Source organism: Oncorhynchus masou, chromosome 33, assembly GCF_036934945.1.
Source record: "Oncorhynchus masou masou isolate Uvic2021 chromosome 33, UVic_Omas_1.1, whole genome shotgun sequence".
Classification (NCBI taxonomy): Eukaryota; Metazoa; Chordata; class Actinopteri; order Salmoniformes; family Salmonidae; genus Oncorhynchus; species Oncorhynchus masou.
Window position 1 is genome coordinate 12,311,667 of NC_088244.1, and position 24,923 is coordinate 12,336,589.

The window sequence follows — 24,923 nt, forward strand, 5'->3', positions numbered from 1 at the left end:
CCCCCCCCCTTTTAATAAAGGGGTAGTGTGCTAATATAGCACTGTACCATGCCAGGGGATGGTTTGTGTGGAAGTTAAGGTTGCTGATGTTCCCATTTTTGTAATAGTCAGCGAAATTGTCTCTTGATTTTCCATAAGGAGCTTCATTTTGTAATCTTTTCTTGCCTTATCATTCTTTACATACACAGGGTACTGTATTTTAATTACCTCTGAACAGCGGGAGGCAGCTTCTAAGGCCTCTCCATTTGGTTGGAGTAGACTGTTCGACTCTCCTGCCATTGTTGGGCTAATGGGCTTTGACACCTCTCACTTGACACGTCAGTGCTAATTGAAGTTGTATCAAGCTTGGCAGAATTAATTTAGCATTTATTCCGAATAAAGTAATGTAGTGTATTTTTCTTCTTGGCTTTTGGAAATAAAATATAGTTTCAGACTAAACATTACTCACTCAGTTCCAGGTTGGATGGTGTTTTCAGGTTTCTGTTGTTTTCCAGATAATTTGCTGTATAGAATAATAATCCTTGGTAGTTGTAAACCTTCCAGGTGATTCCGTAATTCTGTCCAAAATCAGGTTGTAGGTTTTGAGTTTTGATTTGGAGAGAAGGTAATGTTGTGGAGGGTAGCATCCTGTATATGTCCCTGACTCTAAATCTATATATTTTTTTAGAAAATGCTGAAAAATGCAGGAGCTCATCTGATCAAGACCTCTAGCCTGCTCTCTCTCTCATCGCTTACCCTGTCTCCGTCTCTCTCTTTCTCTCTGTCCTCGCTTACCCTGTCTCTCTCTCTCTCCTTTCTTACCCCGTCTCCGTCTCTGTCTCTCTCCTCGCTTACCCTGTCTCTGTCTCTCTCCTCGCTTACCCTGTCTCTGTCTCTCTCCTCGCTTACCCTGTCTCTGTATCTCTTCTCTCTTACCCTGTCTCCGTCTCTCTCTCTTCTCTCTTACCCTGTTTCTGTCTCTTTCTCCTCGCTTACCCTGTTTCTGTCTCTCTCCTCGCCTACCCTCTCTCTGTCTCTCTCTCTCCTCGCTTGCCCTGTTTCTGTCTCTCTCCACGCTTACCCTGTTTCTGTCTCTTTCTCCTCGCTTACCCCGTCTCTGTCTCTCTCTCTCCCCGTCTCTCCTCTCCTCGCTTACCCCGTCTCTCCCTCTCTCTCTCTCTCTCTCTCTCTCTCTCTCTTTCTGCTCGCTTACCCTGTCTCTCTCTCTCTCGCTCTCTCTCTCTGCTCGCTTTCCCTGTCTCTCTCTCTTGCTCTCTCTCTTTCTCTCGCTCTCTCTTGCTCTCTCTCTCTCTCTCTTGCTCTCTCTCTCTCTCTCTTGCTCTCTCTCTCTCTCTTGATCTGTCTCTCTCTCTCTCTCTTGATCTCTCTCCTCGCTTACCCTGTCTCTCTCTCCTCTTCTTGCTTACCCCGTCTCTCTCTCTCTCCTCGCTTACCCTGTCTCTCTCTCTCTGCTCGCTTACCCTGTCTCTCCCTCTCTCTGCTCGCTTACCCTGTCTCTCCCTCTCTCTCTCTCTCTGCTCGCTTACCCTGTCTCTCCCCTCTCTCTCTCTGCTCGCTTACCCTGTCTCTCCCTCTCTCTCTCTGCTCGCTTACCCTGTCTCTCCCTCTCTCTCTCTCTCTGCTCGCTTACCCTCTCTCTCTCTCTCTCTCTCAATTCAATTCAATTCAAGGGCTTCATTGGCATGGGAAACATGTGTTAACATTGCCAAAGCAAGTGAGGTAGATAATATATAAAGTGAAATAAACAATAAAGATTAACAGTAAACATCACACATACAGAAGTTTCAAAACAATAAAGACATTACAAATGCCATATATATATATATATATATATATATATATATATATATATATATATATATATATATATATATATATATATATATATATATATATATATATATATATATATATATACAGTGTTTTAACAATGTACAAATGGTAAAGGACACAAGATAAAATAAATAAGCATAGATATGGGTTGTATTTACAATGGTGTGTGTTCTTCACTGGTTGCCCTTTTCTCGTGGCAACAGTTCACAAATCTGCTGCTATGATGGCACACTGTGGAATTTCACCCAGTAGATATGGGAGTTCTTCAAAATTGGGTTTGTTTTCGAATTCTTTGTGGATCTGTGTAATCTGAGGGAAATATGTCTCTCTAATATGGTCATACATTGGGCAGGAGGTTAGGAAGTGCAGCTCAGTTTCCACCTCATTTTGTGGGCAGTGAGCACATAGCCTGTCTTCTCTTGAGAGCCATGTCTGCCTATGGCGGCCTTTCTCAATAGCAAGGCTATGCTCACTGAGTCTGTACATAGTCAAAGCTTTCCCTAATTTTGGGTCAGTCACAGTGGTCAGGTATTCTGCCGCTGTGTACTCTCTGTGTAGGGCCAAATAGTGTTCTAGTTTTTTTTGGTTAATTCTTTCCAATGTGTCAAGTAATTATCTTTTTGTTTTCTCATGATTTGGTTGGGTCTAATTGTGCTGCTGTCCTTGGGCTCTGTAGGGTGTGTTTGTGTTTGTGAACAGAGCCCCAGGACCAGCTTGCTTAGGGGACTCTTCTCCAGGTTCATCTCTCTGTAGGTGATGGCTTTGTTATGGAAGGTTTGGGAATCGCTTCCTTTTAGGTGGTTATAGAATTTAACGGCTCTTTTCTGGATTTTGATAATTAGTGGGTATCGGCTTAATTCTGCTCTGCATGCATTATTTGGTGTCCTACGTTGTACACGGAGGATATTTTTGCAGAATTCTGCGTGCAGAGTCTCAATTTGGTGTTTGTCCCATTTTGTGAAGTCTTGGTTGGTGAGCGGACCCCAGACCTCACAACCATAAAGGGCAATGGGCTCTATGACTGATTCAAGTATTTTTAGCCAAATCCTAATTGGTATGTTGAAATTTATGTTCCTTTTGATGGCATAGAATGCCCTTCTTGCCTTGTCTCTCAGATCGTTCACAGCTTTGTGGAAGTTACCTGTGGCGCTGATGTTTAGGCCAAGGTATGTATAGTTTTTTGTGTGCTCTCGGGCAACAGTGTCTATTTGTATTTGTGGTCCTGGTGACTGGACCTTTTTTGAAACACCATTATTTTGGTCTTACTGAGATGTACTGTCAGGGTCCAGGACTTACAGAATCTGTGCATAAGATCTAGGTGCTGCTGTAGGCCCTCATTGGTTGGTGACAGAAGCACCAGATCATCAGCAAACAGCAGACATTTGACTTTGGATTCTAGTAGGGTGAGGCCGGGTGCTGCAGACTTTTCTAGTGCTCGCGCCAATTCGTTGATATATATGTTGAAGAGGGTGGGGCTTAAGCTGCATCCCTGTCTAACCCCACGACCCTGTGTGAAGAAATGTGTGTTTTTTGCCAATTTTAACCGCACACTTGTTGTTTGTGTACATGGATTTTATAATGTCGTATGTTTTACCCCCAACACCACTTTCCATCAGTTTGTATAGCAGACCCTCATGCCAAATTGAGTCGAAGGCTTTTTTGAAATCAACAAAGCATGAGAAGACTTTGCCTTTGTTTTGATTTGATTGATGGTCAATTAGGGTGTGCAGGATGAATACATGGTCTGTTGTCTGTCTCTCTCTCTCTCCTCTTCTTGCTTACCCCGTCTCTCTCTCTCTCTCCTCGCTTACCCCATCTCTCCCTCTCTCTCTCTCTCTCTGCTCGCTTACCCCATCTCTCCCTCTCTCTCTCACTCTCTGCTCGCTTACCCCGTCTCTCTCTCTCTCTCTCCACGCTTATCCCGTCTCTCTCTCTCTCTCTCTGCTCGCTTACCCCGTCTCTCCCTCTCTCTCTCTGCTCGCTTACCCCGTCTCTCCCTCTCTCTCTCTCTCTCTCTCTCTGCTCGCTTACCCCGTCCCTCTCTCTCTCACCTCTTCTTGCTTACCCCATCTCTCTCTCTCCTCGCTTACCCCGTCTCTCCCTCTCTCTCTCTGCTCGCATATCCCGTCTCTCTCTCTCCTCGCTTACCCCGTCTCTCCCTCTCTCTCTCTCTCTGCTCGCTTACCCTGTCTCTCTCTTTCTCATCGCTTACTCTCACTCTCTCTCTCTCTCTCTCTCTCTCTCTCAATTCAATTGACTTTATTGACATGGCAAGTTCATTATTACTTACATTGTCAAAGTATACATGTCGAAAAATAAAATATAAATATATAAATAAATAAATAAATGGTGGGACCAACAGCAATAATAATAGTAGTAGTGGACATGTGATTACCATTAACAACAACTACAACAACAATATTGATGAGAACAACAATACATTAAAGCAATGGTAGTAGACCAGTGTCAACATGACTGAGAAGACACATGACATGGTATGAAAGACAAAACAAAACAAGATGGGAAATATTATCAACATTACTTTGCACTTTTCACTGGCTGCCCCTCAGGTTGTGGCAGGAGGACACATATTTGGCTGCCAAAACTGCACATTTGGGCTTTTCACCCAAGAAATATTTGATTTTTTCTTCATCTTTTATAGTTTCAAATTCTTTGTATTGAATTATAATTTTGGGAAAGAAATATTCTCTTAGGTCTGTGTATTTGTCACAGTGTAATAGGAAATGCAGTTCTGTCTCTACCTCTCCCCTGGAGCAGAGTGAGCACAGCCTGTCTCTATAGCCAGCCTGTCCTCTCTGGGCAGCCAGGTTTGTCTGTGACGACTGGTCTCTATAGCCAGACTGTCCTCTCTGGGCAGCCAGGTTTGTCTGTGACGACTGGTCTCTATAGCCAGCTTGTCCTCTCTGGGCAGCCAGGTTTGTCTGTGACGACCGGTCTCTATAGCCAGCCTGTCCTCTCTGGGCAGCCAGGTTTGTCTGTGACGACCGGTCTCTATAGCCAGACTGTCCTCTCTGGGCAGCCAGGTTTGTCTGTGACGACTGGTCTCTATAGCCAGCTTGTCCTCTCTGGGCAGCCAGGTTTGTCTGTGACGACCGGTCTCTATAGCCAGCCTGTCCTCTCTGGGCAGCCAGGTTTGTCTGTGACGACCGGTCTCTATAGCCAGACTGTCCTCTCTGGGCAGCCAGGTTTGTCTGTGACGACCGGTCTCTATAGCCAGCCAGGTTTGTCTGTGACGACCGTTCTCTATAGCCAGACTGTCCTCTCTGGGCAGCCAGGTTTGTCTGTGACGACCGGTCTCTATAGCCAGCCTGGTTTGTCTGTGACGACCGTTCTCTATAGCCATACTGTCCTCTCTGGGCAGCCTGGTTTGTCTGTGACGACCGGTCTCTATAGCCAGCCTGTCCTCTCTGGGCAGCCAGGTTTGTCTGTGACGACCGTTCTCTATAGCCAGACTATGGTCACTGAGTCTGTACCTAGTCAATGTTTTCTTCAGTTTTCTATCAGTCACGGTGGTCAGATAGTCTGCCACCATGTACTGTCTGTTTAGAGCCAAATAGCATTGAAGTTTACTTAGATTTTTTGTGGTGTCTTTCCAATAGGTGATATATTTTTCTTTTTGTTTTGTGATGACTTGGTTGGGCCAGATTTTCTGAGTGCTGTCCTGGGGCTCTATGGGCATGGTTTGGGTTAGTGAACTGAGCCGCAGAACCAGCTGGATGAGGGGACTCTTCTCTTGTTTCATCTCTTGACATTATAGAGCTGTGTGATGGAATGTTTTGGGGTCACTTGTTTTTAGATGGTTGTAAAATTTGATGGCTCTTTTTTCTATTCGAATGAGGAGGGTATTGGCCCAATTCTGCTCTACATGCATTATTTGGAGTTTTTCTTTGCACTTGCAATACAGTCTTGCAAAACTCTGCATGCAGTATTTCAATTTGATGTTTGTCCCTTTTGGTAAATTCATAATTAGAGATTGGACCCCATACTTCACTGCCATATAGAGCAATTGGTTCTATAACTGATTGAAACATTTTGAGCCAGATTCTAATTGGAATTTCGATTTTGATGTTCCTTTTAATGGCATAGAATGCTCTTCTTGCTTTGTCTCTCAGCTCTTTCACAACTAAGTGAAAGCTACCTGTGTTGCTGATATTTAGTCCTAGATATGTGTAGCTTTTGGTGTGTTCTAATAGAACTGTGTCCAAATAGAATTTATATTTGTCATCCTTATTTCCGGACCTTTTTTGGAATATCATTATATTTGTTTTGTTTTAGGTTAACGGTCAGAGCAAAGGTCTGACAGAACCTGTGGTTAACGGTCAGAGCCCAGGTCTGACAGAACCTGTGAAGATGATCTAGGTGCTGCTGTAACCCCTCTTTAGTGGGAGACAGCAGCACCAGGTCATCTGCGTACAGCAGACACTTGATTTCAGTGTTGTGTAGGGTGATACCAGGTGCTGCCGATTCTTCTAATGTTTTTGCCAATTCATTAATGTAGATGTTAAATAGTGTTGGACTTATTGGGCAGCCCTGTTTCACTCCCCTTCCCCGAGAGAAGAAGTCTGTTTGCTTGTGGCCAATTTTAACCGCACATTTGTTTTTAGTGTACATTGATGTTTTCCCTGCAATACCACTTTCTATTAGTTTATAAAAAAGACCTTTGTGCCAAATTGAATCAAATGCTTTCTTGAAATCTACAAAACACAAGCAGATTTTGCCTTTGTTTTGGTTTACTTGTTTATCAATTAGAGTGTGGAGGGTGTAAATGTGGTCTGATGTACGATAATTTAAAAAAAATCCAATCTGGCTTCTGCTCAGGACGTTGTGTTCGTCAAGGAAATGATGTAGTCTGCTATTTATAACACTGCAGAGAATTTTCCCCAAGTTGCTGTTAACGCAAATTCCTCTAATTATTTGGGTCAAATTTGTCTCCATTTTTATAGATTGGTGTGATCAATCCCTGGTTCCAAATATCGGGGAAAATACCTGCAGTGAGGATAATGTTGAAGAGTTTGAGTATAGCCAATTTGAATTTGTGGTCTGTATATTTGATAATTTCATTTAAAATACCATCAGCACCACAGGCCTTTTTGGGTTGGAGAGTGCATAGTTATTCCAAGAATTCTTCTTCTGTATTTGGGGTCTTTGACTGCTGATTCAAGGATTTGTAATTGTTCTTGTATATCTTTTTGTTTTGGGCCCTTTGTTATATTACTGTAGAGGTTTGCAAAGTGATTTCTACACATATCCCCATTTTGGATAGCCAATTCCTCATGATGAGGTTTGTTTAATTTATTCCAATTCTCCCAGAAGTGGTTTGATTCTATGGATTCCTCAATTCCATCCAGCTGATTTCTAATGTGCTGTTCCTTTGTTCTTAGGGTGTGTTTGTATTGCTTCAGTGTTTCCCCATATTGAAGGCGTATATTTTTGTTGTCTGGTTCTCTTAGTTTTTGATTAGATATATTTCTCAATGACTTTCTTAGATTTTTGCAATCATTATCAAACCACTTTTCATTATCTGTTATTTCTGGTTTGCTCTTATGCGTCTTTAAATTAGTCAAGGAGGCTAAATTGTCAAATATAAAGTTTATGTTCCAAACAGCCAAATTTACACCTTCATTGCTGAAGGAGAAAGTTGAGGCTAAAAAGTTGTCCAGGAGAGATTGTATTTTTTGGCTACTAATTGCTTTTTGGTAGATGTCTGTACTGTTTGCACTCCATCTATAGGCCTGCTTTGTACCATGTCATTTATTGGGCTGTGATGCTTCATGGTTGGATTCTGCTCTTCTCAGATACACTGTGATATTACTGTGGTCTGAGAGAGGTGTTAGTGGGCTGACTGTGAAGGCTCTGAGAGTCTCTGGGTTGGACTGAGAGAGGTGTTAGTGGGCTGACTGTGAAGGCTCTGAGAGTCTCTGGGTTGGTCTGAGAGAGGTGTTAGTTGGCTGACTGTAAAGGCTCTGAGAGTCTCTGGGTTGGTCTGAGAGAGGTGTTAGTTGGCTGACTGTGAAGGCTCTGAGAGTCTCTGGGTTGGTCTGAAAGAGGTGTTAGTGGGCTGACTGTGAAGGCTCGGAGAGTCTCTGGGTTGGTCTGAGAGAGGTGTTAGTTGGCTGCCTGTGAAGGCTCTGAGAGTCTGGGTTGGTCTGAGAGAGGTGTTAGTTGGCTGACTGTGAAGGCTCTGAGAGTCTCTGGGTTGGACTGAGAGAGGTGTTAGTGGGCTGACTGTGAAGGCTCTGAGAGTCTCTGGGTTGGTCTGAAAGAGGTGTTAGTGGGCTGACTGTGAAGGCTCGGAGAGTCTCTGGGTTGGTCTGAGAGAGGTGTTAGTTGGCTGCCTGTGAAGGCTCTGAGAGTCTGGGTTGGTCTGAGAGAGGTGTTAGTTGGCTGACTGTGAAGGCTCTGAGAGTCTCTGGGTTGGACTGAGAGAGGTGTTAGTGGGCTGACTGTGAAGGCTCTGAGAGTCTCTGGGTTTAGGTCGGTGAGGAAGTAGTCTACAGTGGTGCTGCCAAGGGATGAGCTGTAGGTGCACCCACCAAAACAGTCCCCTCTCAGCCTACCATTGACTATGTATGTACAGAGCTGTAGGTGCACCCACCAAAACAGTCCCCTCTCAGCCTACCATTGACTATGTACAGTGCCTTGCGAAAGTATTCGGCCCCCTTGAACTTTGCGACCTTTTGCCACATTTCAGGCTTCAAACATAAAGATATAAAACTGTATGTTTTTGTGAAGAATCAACAACAAGTGGGACACAATCATGAAGTGGAACGACATTTATTGGATATTTCAAACTTTTTTAACAAATCAAAAACTGAAAAATTGTGCGTGCAAAATTATTCAGCCACTTTACTTTCAGTGAAGCAAACTCTCTCCAGAAGTTCAGTGAGGATCTCTGAATGATCCAATGTTGACCTAAATGACTAATGATGATAAATACAATCTACCTGTGTGTAATCAAGTCTCCGTATAAATGCACCTGCACTGTGATAGTCTCAGAGGTCCGTTAAAAGCGCAGAGAGCATCATGAAGAACAAGGAACACACCAGGCAGGTCCGAGATACTGTTGTGAAGAAGTTTAAAGCCGGATTTGGATACAAAAAGATTTCCCAAGCTTTAAACATCCCAAGGAGCACTGTGCAAGCGATAATATTGAAATGGAAGGAGTATCAGACCACTGCAAATCTACCAAGACCTGGCCGTCCCTCTAAACTTTCAGCTCATACAAGGAGAAGACTGATCAGAGATGCAGCCAAGAGGCCCATGATCACTCTGGATGAACTGCAGAGATCTACAGCTGAGGTGGGAGACTCTGTCCATAGGACAACAATAAGTCGTATATTGCACAAATCTGGCCTTTATGGAAGAGTGGCAAGAAGAAAGCCATTTCTTAAAGATATCCATAAAAAGTGTCGTTTAAAGTTTGCCACAAGCCACCTGGGAGACACACCAAACATGTGGAAGAAGGTGCTCTGGTCAGATGAAACCAAAATTGAACTTTTTGGCAACAATGCAATACGTTATGTTTGGCGTAAAAGCAACACAGCTCATCACCCTGAACACACCATCTCCACTGTCAAACATGGTGGTGGCAGCATCATGGTTTGGGCCTGCTTTTCTTCAGCAGGGACAGGGAAGATGGTTAAAATTGATGGGAAGATTGATGGAGCCAAATACAGGACCATTCTGGAAGAAAACCTGATGGAGTCTGCAAAAGACCTGAGACTGGGACGGAGATTTGTCTTCCAACAAGACAATGATCCAAAACATAAAGCAAAATCTACAATGGAATGGTTAAAAAATAAACATATCCAGGTGTTAGAATGGCCAAGTCAAAGTCCAGACCTGAATCCATCGAGAATCTGTGGAAAGAACTGAAAACTGCTGTTCACAAATGCTCTCCATCCAACCTCACTGAGCTCGAGCTGTTTTGCAAGGAGGAATGGGAAAAAAATTCAGTCTCTCGATGTGCAAAACTGATAGAGACATACCCCAAGCGACTTACAGCTGTAATCGCAGCAAAAGGTGGCGCTACAAAGTATTAACTTAAGGGGGCTGAATAATTTTGCACTCCCAATTTTTCAGTTTTTGATTTGTTAAAAATTTTGAAATATCCAATAAATGTCGTTCCACTTCATGATTGTGTCCCACTTGTTGTTGATTCTTCACAAAAAAATACAGTTTTATATCTTTATGTTTGAAGCCTGAAATGTGGCAAAAGGTCGCAAAGTTCAAGGGGGCCGAATACTTTCGCAAGGCACTGTATGTACAGAGCTGTAGGTGCACCCACCAAAACAGTCCCCTCTCAGCCTACCATTGACTATGTATGTACAGAGCTGTAGGTGCACCCACCAAAACAGTCCCCTCTCAGCCTACCATTGACTATGTATGTACAGAGCTGTAGGTGCACCCACCAAAACAGTCCCCTCTCAGCCTACCATTGACTATGTATGTACAGAGCTGTAGGTGTACCCACCAAAACAGTCCCCTCTCAGCCTACCATTGACTATGTATGTACAGAGCTGTAGGTGTACCCACCAAAAGAGTCCCCTCTCAGCCTACCATTGACTATGTATGTACAGAGCTGTAGGTGTACCCACCAAACAGTCCCCTCTCAGCCTACCATTGACTATGTATGTACAGAGCTGTAGGTGCACCCACCAAAACAGTCCCCTCTCAGCCTACCATTGACTATGTATGTACAGAGCTGTACTCCATTTTTGTTTTTCACTTTGTCATAGTTGTTTCTGTGGGGGTATGTGGGGAGGGAAAGGTTGTTGCTTCCTGGTAGGTGTTTATCCCCATGACTGTTAATAGTGTCTAGTTCTTCTGTTGTTCTAGCATTCAGGTCTCCACAGACCAGTACGTTGCCTTGGGCCTGAAAGTGACTATTTTCCCACTCTAGAATGGAGAAACTCTCCTCATTGAAGTAGGGTGACTCTGAAGGGGGGATGTATGTGGCACAGAGGAAGACGCTTTTATCTGTCAAGAAGCCTCCTTGTTGATTATAAAGAATTCTCCTGTTTGATCAATTCGATTGAATTAATTAGTTCAGATTTATACCATATTAGCATCCCCCCTGAGTCTCTGCCCTGTTTGATTCCTTTTAATTTAATGGATGGTATGATTATCACCCTATAACCTAGTGGACAGCCAGTGGAAACATCACATCATCTCTCTCTCTCTCTCTCTCTCTCTCTCTCACTCTCTCTCTCTCTCTCTCTCTCTCTCTCTCTCTCTCTCTCTCTCTCTCTCTCTCTCTCTCTCTCTCTCTCTCTCTCTCTCTCTCTCTCCTCGCTTACACTGTCTCTCTCTCTCTCCTCGCTTACACTGTCTCTCTCTCTCTCTCTCTCCTCGCTTGCACTCTCTCTCTCTCTCTCTCTCCTCGCTTACACTCTCTCTCTCTCTCTCTCTCTCTCCTCACTTACACTGTCTCTCTCTCTCTCTCTCTCTCTCGCTCGCTACCCTGTCTCTCTCTATCTCTCTCTCCTCGCTTACCCTGTCTCTCTCTCTCTCCTCGCTTACCCTGTCTCTCTCTCTCTCCTCGCTTACCCTGTCTCTCTCTCTCCTCGCTTACCCTGTCTCTCTCTCTCTCCTCGCTTACCCTGTCTCTCTCTCTCCTCGCTTACCCTCTCTCTCTCTTTCTCTCTCTCTCTCCTCTCTTACCCTCCCTCTCTCTCTCCTCGCTTACACTGTCTCTCTCTCTCCTTTCTTACCCTGTCTCTCTCTCCTCGCTTACACTGTCTCTCTCTCTCTCTCTCCTTTCTTACCCCCTCTCTCTTTCTCTCTCTCTCTCCTCGCTTACACTGTCTCTCTCTCGCTCATCGCTTACACTGTCTCTCTCTCTCATCGCTTGCACTGTCTCTCTCTCTCTCCTTTCTTACCCCCTCTCTCTTTCTCTCTCTCCCTCCTCGCTTACACTGTCTCTCTCTCTCCTCGCTTACACTCTCTCTCTCTCCTCGCTTACACTGTCTCTCTCTCTCGCTCTCCTCGCTTACCCTCTCTCTCTCTCTCTCTCTCTCAAATTCAAATTCAAATTCAAGCTGCTTTATTGGCATGAAAAACATTGTGTCAATATTGTCAAAGCAACAATGTATACAATATACATTGTAACAAAATTATAAATGATAGCAAATATAAAATATAAAAGTGTAGTAAATAATAATACAAAATTAAATACAAAAATAATAATAATTACAGTAATAACAATAATAGCAATAACAAGTAAGTTACTGCTTACTATGCAGATGTTATTATTCAGTGTCCCTCAGGCTATGGCAGGAAAATACATATTTGGCTGCAAGAGGAGCCATTGCTCCTTCGCCCATGAGTATTCTTAGTTTTTCCTCTGGGTTCAATTTGTAAAAATTTGGAATATGTTTAGTAATTTCTGTGAATAATTAATCTCTTTGTGAGGAATATTTCTCACAGTAAAGGAGAAAGTGCATCTCTGTCTCTACCTCCCCTGTTATGCAGTGACCACATACACGCTCCTCTTTGGGTAGCCATGTCTTTTTATGTCTGCCGGTTTCTATTGCCAATCGGTGGTCACTCAGCCTGTACTTGGTAAGGATCTGTCTCTGCTTCGTATCTCTGACAGAGTAGAGATAATCAGCCAATTCATATTCTCTGTTTAGGGTCAGATAGCAATTTAGTCGGCTTTGGGATTTTGTTTCATTTTTCCAATGTTGTAAATATGATTCCTTTGATTGGTTCATGATTTTGCTTATTGGAATTCTTTCTTTTGAAGCAGTGCTGGTGTCAGCATGGTTGGTGAGGTCCAACACCAGCTGACTGAGAGGGCTCGTTTCTGGGCTCAGCTCTTGGGTTTGAAGTGATTTAAATTGCAGACTTGAATTTGGACTTGAATTCAGATGTAGCCAAAATTTTAATGATCTTTTCTGTATTTTCATTATTACTGGAAAATGGCCCAATTCTGCCCTACATGCATTAGTTGGTGTATTTCTCTGGACTTGTAGGATTTTCCGACATAATTCTGCATGTAGGGCTTCAATTGGATGTTTGTCCCACATTTTAAAGTCCAGTTTATTAAGTGGCCCCCAAACCTCACTTCCATAAAGAGCTATTGGTAGGATTACACTGTCAAATATTTTAGTCCAAATTCTAATTGGGATGTTGATTTTGAATAATTTCATTTTTATTGCATACATTGCTCTGCGGGCTTTTTCTTTGAGTGCATTCACTGCCATATTAAAGTTTCCCGACGCAGATATGGTCAGACCAAGATAGGTGTAATTTTTTGTGCGTTCAATTAAGGTGTTGTTCAGGGTGAATTTATATTTGTGTTTCTGACATCTGTTTTTTTTGGGAAAATCATGATTTTAGTTTTTTGGAAATTTACTGCCAGGGCCCAATTATGGCAATATTGCTCCAGAATATTAATTTTCTGTTGAAGACCTTCTTTGGTTGGTGATAGAAGTACCAAGTCATCAGCATATAGCAGGTATTTCACCTCTGTGTCAAATAGTGTGAGTCCTGGGGCTGGAGATTGGTCCAACATGTCTGCTAATTCATTGATATAAATGTTGAAAAGATTTGGACTCAAACTGCAGGCTTGTCTCACACCTCGACATTGTGAAAAAATTCTGTTCTTTGGTTTTTGATTTTTATTGCACACTTGTTTTCTGTGTACATACATTTTATTAAGTCATATACCTTACCACCAAGCCCACTTTGTAGAATAGCCCTTCGTGCCAAATCGAATCAAATGCTTTTTTAAATTCAATAAAGCAAGCAAAGATTTTGTCCTCTTTTTTTTTGGTGGACGTGTTTATTAATTAGTGTGTGTAAGGTGTATATATGGTCAGTAGTGCGATGGTTAGGGAGAAAGCCAATTTGACATTTACTTATTACATTTTTTTCTTGAAGAAAGGTTTGAATTCTTGAATTCAAAATGCTACAGAAAATCTTTCCCAAGTTAATGTTTACGCAAATTCCCCTGTAATTATTGGGGTCTGATTTGTCTCCACTTTTGTGGATAGGGGAGATGAGCCCCTGGTTCCAGACATCAGGGAAGCAGCCAGAAGTTAAAACCATGTTGAACAATTTAAGCACAGCATTTTGCAACTCAGGTGTGCTGTTTTTCAGCATTTCATTTCTGATGTTGTCTAGACCACAAGCCTTCTTTGATTTAATAGATTTTAGCTTTTCATTTAGTTCTTGTTGGGTTATTGGGTAATCTAATGGATTTTGGTTGTTTTTAATGACTGATTCAAGGATGTTCAATTTTTCTTTAATTTCTAATTGGTTCTGTTGCAAGTCTTTTTGTGGGATGTTTTTGTATAGATTATCAATATAAGTTTTCCAAATTCCTACATATTGTATTGCTAATTCTTGTGGCTTTGTTGTGCTTAAATTGTTCCACATGTCCCAGAACTGATTTTGGTCAATTGCGTTTTCAATTTCATCAAGTGTCCTGTTGGTATAATTACATTTTTTGTGTTTCAGTGTTTGTTTATACTGTTTCAGAGTTTCAAAGTATTCATATCGTAGCTCTGGGTTGTTTTGCTGCTTATGTTTTTTGTTTGACATTTGTCTCAAGTGTTTTCTAATTGTTTTACATTCATTATCAAACCATTTGTCAGAAACATTTTGATTTTTGCTTCTGATGTTGCATTTCTTTGGTTTTCTCAAATTTGCTTTCGATGCTGCTTTTTGGAATATGCAGTTGATGTGTTGAGTAGCTGAATTGACACCATCTTTATTGTTTTGGTACCGTGAGTTATTGAAAAACAGTATAGAGTTCATTATTTCATTTGAGTTCAATGTTTCAATGAATCTCTCTGCACTGTTTGGAGCCCATCTGTATGATTGGTTTATGTTGCTCTCTCCCTCTCTCTCTCCTCTCTTACCCTGTCTCTCTCTCTCTCTCCTCGCTTACCCTGTCTCTCTCTCTCCTCTCTTACCCTGTCTCTCTCTCTCTCCTCGCATACCCTCTCTCTATCTCTCTCTCTCTCCTCTCTTACCCTCTCTCTCTCTCTCCTCTCTTACCCTCTCTCTCTCTCTCTCTCTCTCTCTCTCTCTCTCTCTCTCTCTCTCTCTCTCTCTCTCTCTCTCTCTCGCTTACCCTGTCTCTCTCTCTCTCTCTCTCTCTCTCTCTCTCTCTTTCTCCTCTCTTACCCTGTCTCTCTCTCTCCTCGCTTACCCTCTCTCTCTCTCCTCTCTTACCCTCTCTCTTTCTCTCCTCTCTTACCGTCTCTCTCTCTCTCTCTCTCTCCTCTCTTACCCTCCCTCTCTCTCTCCTCTCTTACCCTGTCTCTCTCTCTCTCCTCGCGTACCCTCTCTCTGTCTCTCTCCTCTCTTACCCTCTCTCTCTCTCTCCTCTCTTACCCTGTCTCTCTCTCTCCTCGCTTACCCTCTCTCTCTCTCTCTCTCTCTCTCTTTCTCCTCTCTTACCCTGTCTCTCTCTCTCTCCTCGCTTACCCTCTCTCTCTCTCCTCTCTTACCCTGTCTCTCTCTCTCTCCTCTCTTTCCCTGTCTCTCTCTCTCTCCTCTCTTACCCTGTCTCTCTCTCTCTCCCTCTCTTTCTCCTCTCTTACCCTGTCTCTCTCTCTCTCTCTCCTCTCTTACCCTGTCTCTCTCTCTCTCTCTCCTCTCTTACCCTGTCTCTCTCTCTCTCTCTCCTCTCTTACCCTGTCTCTCTCTCTCTCTCTCTCTCTCTCTCTCTCTCTCTCTCTCTCCTTGCTTACCCTCTCTCTCTCTCTCTCCTTGCTTACCCTCTCTCTCTCTCTCTCTCTTTCTCCTCTTACCCTGTCTCTCTCTCTCTCCTCGCTTACCCTCTCTCTCTCTCCTCTCTTACCCTGTCTCTCTCTCTCTCCCTCTCTCTCCTCTCTTACCCTCTCTCTCTCTCTCCTCTCTTACCCTGTCTCTCTCTCTCTCTCCTCGCTTACCCTGTCTCTCTCTCTCCTCGCTTACCCTCTCTCTCTCTCCTCTCTTACCCTGTCTCTCTCTCTCCATTCTTACCCTGTCTCTCTCTCTCCTCTCTTACCCTGTCTCTCTCTCTCTCCTCACTTACCATGTCTCTCTCTCCTCTCTTACCCCCTCTCTCTCTCTCCTCGCTTACCATGTCTCTCTCTCTCCTCTCTTACCCCCTCTCTCTCTCTCTCTCTCCTCTCTTACCCCGTCTCTCTCTCTCTCTCTCTCTCTCTCTCCTCTCTTACCCTGTCTCTCTCTCTCTCTCCCTCTCTCTCTCCTCTCTTACCCTGTCTCTCTCTCTCTCCTCGCTTACCCTGTCTCTCTCTCTCTCTCTCCTCGCGTACCCTCTCTCTCTCTCTCCTCTCTTACCCTCTCTCTCTATCTCTCTCTCCTCTCTTACCCTGTCTCTCTCTCTCTCCTCGCTTACCCTGTCTCTCTCTCCTCGCTTACTCTCTCTCTCTCTTTCCTCTTACCCCCCCTCTCTCTCTCTCTATCTCTCTCTCTCTCTCCTCTCTTACCCTGTCTCCATCTGTCTTCCAGTTTCTCCACTCTCTTTCTCTTCTCAGTACCCATCTCTCTCTCTCTCACTCTTTTATTTCATCTTCATCATCCCTCTCTCCCAGTTTCTCCACTCCTCCATCTATTTCTGTAACCTCACGCTGTCTCCCCTCATTCTCTATCTCTCTATGTGGTTATTCAGTGCGCATGTGGGTTTAATTAGGGGTTGCCTAGACCTAGAGAAAGCTTTTCAGCATAGAGTAGAGGCCCACTCCCACTCTGACCCCAATACCACAGGATTCCTGCCTGCTTAGACCTGTCTGAGATCTCACTTCTCAATTGAAATAGCATCGTTCTCTCAGGGGTGATATTCTCTGTGCTGGTGTGATTTTGTTGATTGGCGCCGTCTTTTCTCTTCCTCTTTCCATCTATTTTTATTTCCCTCCTGCTCTCTCCCACAGTATCCATGGTACCCTCCAGTGTGGCAGTGAGCTCCAGAATAGTGACCAGCCTGTATGAGAGACCAGCAGCCTGCTGTGTTGGAACTGTGACTGTCTCCAACCACCAGCGACAGAGATGAATGTCAGGGAGTAAAACAAATCCTAGTCCAAAAACATAAGGATCCCGAGGACAAGAAAGACGGCACCTCGTTAGACACTTGTTTTTCTTTCTGAGCATGTAGCTGCCATGTTTCCACATTAGAATCCAGCCGTCATCAGAGCAGGATGCATGACAGTGCCAGGAGCACTGGGCATGGAGAGGGCAGCTCCGCACGATCAACTAAGTTACAGAAGAATCCGAAGCAGGGGTACCGTAAACTTGGCGTGGCTAGTGGGTCAGGGTCAAAGTCGGCCGGGACAGGGTCAGGGGGTAAAACCTTGTCTATGGAGAACATCCAGTCCCTGAATGCAGCCTACGCCACCTCCGGCCCCATGTACCTAAGTGACCGCGATGCCTTGGCCTCCTCCGGTGGCTACCCTAAGGGAACCATGACTCTGGGCCGAGTCACCAGCAGGACCTCCTACACGGGCCGGACCACAGCCATGGGCAGCAGCCCCAACATCACCACCACATCAGACAGACAGGGCTATGGGGACCAGAGCCATACCCAGCACCTCCAGGCAGGGGGGCCCTCAGGGCTGTTGAGGCAGGCTGGACGGGGTGGAGAAGGAGGGGGAGAAGACATCCAGGTTCAGCTCAGGGAGCTGCAGAGAGAGAATGAACTGCTGAGAAGAGAGATGGATGGAGAGAGGGATGGGAGAGAAGGGAGGATGAGCTCTTCTGTCAACAGTAGAAAGAACTTCTGGAGCCCGGAGGTGAAAAGTCGAGACAGAGGGATGAGGAAAGAGGAGGGAGCTCTTACATCCATCCTGAAGGAACAGAAGTGGGCCTCTCCAGAGGAGGACCAGGTGAGAATAACTGGGGGAGGGAGGCTTGATGAAGGCCCATGATGGTCTTAACATGGGGACAAAGCACCCACAATAGGTTTCTGGGTGGTTTTTTAGACAGATATACACTACCATTCAAAAGTTTGGGGTCACTTAGAAATGTCCTTGTTTTTGAAAGAAAAGCCCCAAAAAATCCCCATAAAATAACATCAACATCAGAAATACAGTGTAGACATTGTTAATGTTGTAAATGACTATTGTAGCTGTAAATGGCAGATTTTTTTTTATTTTTATGAAATATCTACATAGGCGTACAGAGGCCCATTATCAGCGACCATCACTCCTGTGTTCCAGTTGCACTTTGTGTTAGCTATTCCAAGTTTATCATTTTAAAAGGCTAATTGATCATTAGTGACTGGAACGAATTGCAAAAATCGTTGAAGTTGGAGACTTATATCTCCCTCACCAACTTTTAACATCTGCTATCTGAGCAGCTAACCGATCGCTGCAGCTGTACATAGTCCATTGGTAAATAGCCCACCCAATTTACCTACCTCATCCCCATACTGTTTTTATTTATTTACTTTTCTGCTCTTTTGCACACCAATATCTCTACCTGCACATGACCATCTGATCATTTATCACTCCAGTGTTAATCTGCTAAATTGTAATTATTCACCTACCTCCTCATGCCTTTTGCACACAATGTATATAGACTCTTTTAAAAAAAAAAAAGTTTTTTTTTTCTTTCTACTGTGTTATTGACTTGTTTATTGTTTACTCCATGTGTAACTCTGTGTTGCTGTCTGTTCACACTGCTATGCTTTATCTTGGCCAGGTCGCAGTTGTAAATGAGCACTTGTTCTCAACTAGCCTACCTGGTTAAATAAAGGTGAAATAAAAAATAAAGAAATACAATTAGAAAATCCTTTTGCAATTATGTTAGCACAGCTGAAAACTGTTGTCCTGATTAAAGAAGCACGTTGAGACTGGTGTTTTGCGGGTACTCTTTCAATGAGCTGCCAGTTGAGGACTTGTGGAGGCGTCTGTTTCTAAAACTAGACACTCTAAAGTACTTGTCCTCTTTGTCACGGTCGTCCTCCTCTTCATCTGAAGAGGAGAGGCGAGAAGGATCGGAGGACCAAAATGCGGCGTGGTATGTGTTCATCATTAATTTTAATAAAGAAAACACTGAACACTGAAACCCTATACAAAAACAATAAACGAAATAACAACCGTGAGGCTAAAGCGACCTGCGCTGAAACAAGCAATCAACATAGACAATCACCCTCAAACAAACAGTGCAACCCAGGCTATCGAAGTATGATTCTCAATCAGAGACAACTAATGACACCTGCCTCTGATTGAGAACCATACGAGGCCGAAACATAGAAATACCCAAATCATAGAAAATCAAACATAGACTGCCCACCCCAACTCACTCCCTGACCATACTAAATAATGAATACAAAACAAAGAAAATAAAGGTCAGAACATAACACTCTTGCTCAGTTGTGCAGCGGGGCCTCCCACTCCTCTTTCTATTCTGGTTAGAGACAGTTTGCTCTGTTCTGTGAAGGGAGTAGTACACAGCCTTGTACCAGATCTTCAGTTTCTTGGCAATTTCGCATGGAATAACCTTCATTTCTCAGAACATGAATAGACTGATGAGTTTCAGAAGAAAGTTCTTTGTTTCTGGCCATTTTTAGCCTGTAATCAAACCCATAAATGCTGATACTCAACTAGTCTAACTGGCCAGTTTTATTGCTTCTTTAATCAGAACAATAGTTTTCAACTCTGCTAACATAATTGCAAAAGTGTTTTTTTAAGGACAAATTAGCCTTTTAAAATGACTTGGATTAGCTAACAAACTGCTATTGGAACACAGGAGTGATGGTTGCTGATAATGGGCCTCTGTACACCTATGTAGATATTCCATAACAAATCAGCCGTTTTCAGCTACAATAGTCATTTACAACATTATTAATGTCTACACTATATTTCTGATCAATTTAATGTTATTTTAAAGGACATTTTTTTGTGTGCTTTTATATCAAAAACAAGGACATTTCTAAGTGACCCCAAACTTTTGAATGGTAGTGTACATAAAGACCGTGTGGTAGACACGGCACTCTCACTCTGTTACCATGGGAACATGTCCAACGGCTGGCATTCTAGCAGCTATAAAAGTCAGTTCTTCTGTGAAGTTAGAATGAATGGGAGGAGAGGTTCTATAGACTGCTCTCTGGTCTGTCTTCTCTCCCTTTCACTCTGTCCTTCTCACAGAGGTGTGTTTTATGAGGCTTAGCTTCTTCTCCCTCACACAGCTGTGAAGCCTCCTCTCCATACCTTTTTTAGATTGGTCTCACACTCTTACACTAACTGTACCACTGTGCTTTTACACCGGCGTACACACACACACACACACACACACACACACACTGTTTTTACTCATCTCACTCAGATGAAGAACACAGAAACATTGAGTCCACAGGGGGTGAACCTTTTTGTATTTTCATTAATAGTGACTGAATACAGACAGCTTCCTTTGTGGTTGGATGGAGCAATTCAGCCTTGCTGCTTTAATTACCCCCTACCCTCTACCCACACGCTTTTCAATAACTTCACTAACTGTACACTGATAATAACTACTCTGATGCCATAGATAGCACATACTGTACACCGTAGCCTGCACATTATCCTGATGACATGTCCTTACATAACCTGAGAGGGGTGGGGGTGAGGGGGATTGAGGGTGAGACAGTTATTTAATATATATGTTTTTTCATTTCTTTGTATTATTGTGGTTCTTTGTAAAGTATTTAGGGTGGATGGATACCACTAGGCATGATCCAAACATCATCACTGTTTGTATTCAGAACACATCAGTGTGTGCTGTGTGTAGGGAAAAAGGGATACCTAGTGAGTTGTACAACTGATTGCATTCAACTGAAATGTGTCTTCGCATTCAGCCCAACGCCTCTGAATCAGAGAGGTGCTGCCTTAATCCACACCCACGTCCTGGCGCCCGGGGAACAGTGGGTTAACTGCTTTGCTCAGGGGCAGAGCGACAGAATTTCACCTTGTCAACTCCGGGATTGGATTCAGCAACCTTTTGGGTACTGGCCCAACGCTCTAACCTGCCAGGCTACCTGTTCACTATGATGACAGATTACATAGCTGTTCTTTAGCAGACCTGAGAGATATCAGTAGACAGGAATATGGGTGATATTGAGGTTTTGTTGTTCTGCAGTCAGTACAATCCTCTTTAACAAACGCACATGGTAGGATCAATACACTCTAATTGAGGAGGCCAAACAGCAGTTGCACCCTTTATTGATTCCTCTCTAAACTTGTACTTCTCTTCCCTCGACCTTCTGACTTAAAGTTTTAGTTTCTAGTAATATCTTATCGTCACGACAGAGGCCACTATTATCTATTGTCTGCCAAAGTTTCTCTGCCCTCTCCCTCTCTCATCCTTTTCCTCCCTCCTCTCTTTTGCCTTTTCTCTCCTCTTGTTCTCTCCATTCTTGTTACTTCTCCCCCTCTCTGTATTCTCCTTCCCTCCTCTCTGGAGATAGTCAGATGGAGACTGGTTGTGAGACAGGGAAATATTACCATTAAAAAGGTCCTCCTCCACACAAATGGCGCTGGAGGGGATGGCTGCCATTTTATGGGCTCTTATCCAACCGGTTTATGGGCTCTTAACCAAGCTATTTTTTTTAAAATTCTGCATTGTTTGTAACTTATTTTGTACATAATGTTGTTGCTACATCTCTTATGACCGAAAAGAGCCTCTGGACATCAGAACAGCGATTACTCACCTTGAACTGGACAAAGATTTTTTTCTTTAACGAGTCGGACGAGATGGATTTACTCCAGACACCCGAGAAGGCCCTCATCCCCGTCAATCGCTGGAGAGACGCAGGTATTGCGGAAGGAGGTCGGGGTGTGAGCATATGGCGGCGAGCGGCTAATCTGCCTTTACCATCGGTACTATTGGCCAATGTACAATCGTTGGATAATAAAGTGGACGAACATGTATATCCTACCAATGGGACATTAAAAACAGTAATATCTTGTGGCTGAATGACGACAAGAATAACATACAGCTGGTGAGTTATACACTGTATCGGCAGGATAGAACAGCAGCCTCTGTTAAGACAAAGGGTGGCGGTCTATGTATATTTGTAAACAACAGCTGGTGCACGATATCTAAGGAAGTCTCAAGGTTTTGCTTGCCTGAGGTAGAGTATCTCATGATAAGCTGTAGACCACACTATCTACCAAGATAGTTTTCATCTATGTTCTTCGTAGCTGTCTATTTACCATCACAAACCAATTCAATGACCTGTATACGGCCAATCAACAAACAGGAAAATGCTCGTCCAGAGGCGGCGCTCCTAGTGGTCGGGAACTTTAATGCAGGGAAACTTAAATCCGTTTTACCTCATTTCTACCAGCATGGTAAATGTGCAACCAGAGGAAAACAAACTCTAGACCACCTGTACTCCACACACAGAGACGCATACAACGCTCTCCCTCGCCCTCCATTTGGCAATTCTGACCTCCTGATTCCTGCTTATAAGCAAAAACTAAAGCCGGAAGCACCAGTGACTCGGTCAAAAAAGTGGTCAGATGAAGCAGATGTTAAGCTACAGGACTGTTTTGCACAGACTGGAATATGTTCCGGGGTTCTTCTGATGGCATTGAGGAGTACACAACATCAGTCACTGGCTTCATCAATAAGTGCATCGATGACATCGTCAGTACAGTCACCCACAGTGAATGTACGTACATACCCAACCAGAAGCCTTCTATGCTCACTTCAAGGCAAGTAACACTGAAACATGCAGGAGAGCATCAGCTGATCCGGATGACTGTGTGATCACGCTCTCCGTAGCCGATGTGAGTAAGACCTTTAAACAGGTCAACATTCACAAGGCCACAGGTTCAGACAGATTACCAGGATGTGTACTCCGAGCATGCGCTGACCAACTGGCATGTGTCTTCACTGACATTTTCAACCTCTCCCTGACAGAGTCTGTAATACCAACATGTTTCAAGCAGACCACCATAGTCCCTGTGCCCAAGAACACCAAGGTAACCTGCCTAAATGTCTACTGACCCATAGCACTCACATCTGTAGCCATGAAGGTCATTGAAAGGCTGGTCATGGCTCACATCAACACCATTATCCCAGAAACCCTAGACCCACTCCAATTTGCATATAGCCCCAACAGATCCACAGATGATGCAATCTCTATTGCACTCCACACGGCCCTTTCCCACCTGGACAAAAGGAACACCTGTGAGAATGCTATTCATTGACTACATTTCAGCGTTCAACACCATGGTGGCCATGAAGCTCATCACTTAGCTAAGGACTAAACACTTCCCTCTGCAACTGGATCCTGGACTTCCCGACAGGCCGCCCCCAGGTGGTAAGGGTAGGTAACAACACATCCACCATGCTGATCCTCAACACGGGGGCCCGTCAGGGGTGTGTGCTCAGTCCCCTCCTGTACTCCCTGTTCACTCATGGCTGCATGGCCAGGCACGACTCCAACACCATCATTAAGTTGTGGTAGGCCTGGTAACCGACAACGACGAGACAGCCTCTAGGGAGAAGGTCAGAGACCTGGCCGTGTGGTGCCAGGACAACAACCTCTCCCTCAACGTGATCAAGACAAAGGAGAGGATTGTGGACTACACTAAAAGGAGGACCGAGCACGCCACCATTCTCATCGACGGGGCTGTAGTGGAGCAGGTTGAGAGCTTCAAGTTCCTTGGTGTCCACATCACCAACAAACTGACATGGTCCAAGCACACCAAGCCAGTCGTGAAGAGGGCACGACAAAACCTATTCCCCCTCAGGAGACTGAAAAGATTTGGCATGGGTCTACAGATCCTCAAAAGGTTCTACAGCTGCACCATCAGGAGCATCCTGACTGGTTACATCACTGCCTGGTACGGCAACTGCTCGGCCTCCGACCGCAAGGCACTACAGTGGGTAGTGCGTACGGCCCAGTACATCACTGTGGCTAAGCTTCTGCCAAGCCATAAGACTACTGCACATCTAATCAAATGGCAACCCAGACTGTTTGCATTTCCCCCACCACCACTCTTTTACGCTGCTGCTACTCTCTGTTATATCATCTATGCATGATCACTTTAATAACTCTACCTGCATGTACATATTACCTCTATTACCTCAACTAACTGGTGCCCCGCACATTGACTCTGTACCAGTACTACCTGTATATAGCTTCACTATTGTTATTTTACTGCTGCTCTTTAATTACTTGTTCCTTTATTTCTTATTGTTATTCGGATTTTTAAAACTGCATTGTTGGTTAGGGGCTTATTTTACTTATTATTATTTTACTGCTGCTTCTTTAAGGTATTCGGTATTTTTCTTAACTGCATTGTTGGTTAGGGGCTTGTAAGTTAGCATTTCACTGTCTACACCTGTTGTATTCGGCACAAGTGACATAACATTTGATTTGAAGACTTGTCTTTCACCATCTGTTTGTCTTTGTGTATGTTTGTGTGAATGTGTTGGTGTGTGTGTACTCTGTGTGTGTGTGTGTACTCTGTGTGTGTGTTGGTTCTGCTCCAGTATTCAGTGTCAGTTGTACGTTCTAACATCTTCTCGTACACCCCGTTTCAGTGTGTCTGTGTGTCTGTGTGTCTGTGTGTTGTTCTATGATAGGAGAAGTGTTCCAACTGACGTCGTACAGACAGTTTGAGCTTCCTGCATAGTTGAAAGTATTTATTTTGTTCATCATTCTTGTAGGCTTTGTATTTGATAGCTATTTTGTATGTGTTAAAGTTAATGTTTTTGTATTTGTGTGAAAACTGTGTGTGTGCAGGTCTGTAACAAGTAGCTGTTTTTGCCATGGCTCCTAGCGAGCCTGTACTTCTCTGTTTTTAACCCAGTAAAGCTATGATGTGACAGTTTGAACTCAGTAAAGTAAGGGTTGTTAAGTTCAACCGACCCTTGTGCCCACAGAGCCATCATCCTTCCTGCTAGAGTGGTGTCACCCTGTCTGGCCCTGTGTTCTATCTTTATTAGTGGAAGTGTCACCATCTACTGGAGTGTGTTGACATTGCATTTATGTGTGAATAATGACAGAGTCAATCAACTGAAATGCTATAGTAGAGAATTGAATATATACAGATCCTTACCTTTGATTATAAATGTAATGATTGTATATTTTAGCTAAAAGTTCTTAAGTTAGCCAGCAG

At 43.8% G+C, this 24,923-nt stretch overlaps 1 protein-coding gene across 1 annotated transcript in view; it reads left to right on the forward strand.

The window, feature by feature from the left end:
* Nucleotides 1–24,923, forward strand: part of LOC135527848 (ERC protein 2) — a 454,194-nt gene that overhangs the window by 15,024 nt on the left and 414,247 nt on the right. Inside the window, exon 2 of the mRNA XM_064956457.1 lies at nt 16,746–17,693. Within this exon, the coding sequence (XP_064812529.1) occupies nt 17,010–17,693 (684 nt within the window). The 5' untranslated portion in view covers nt 16,746–17,009. The remainder of the gene's footprint in view (nt 1–16,745; nt 17,694–24,923) is intronic.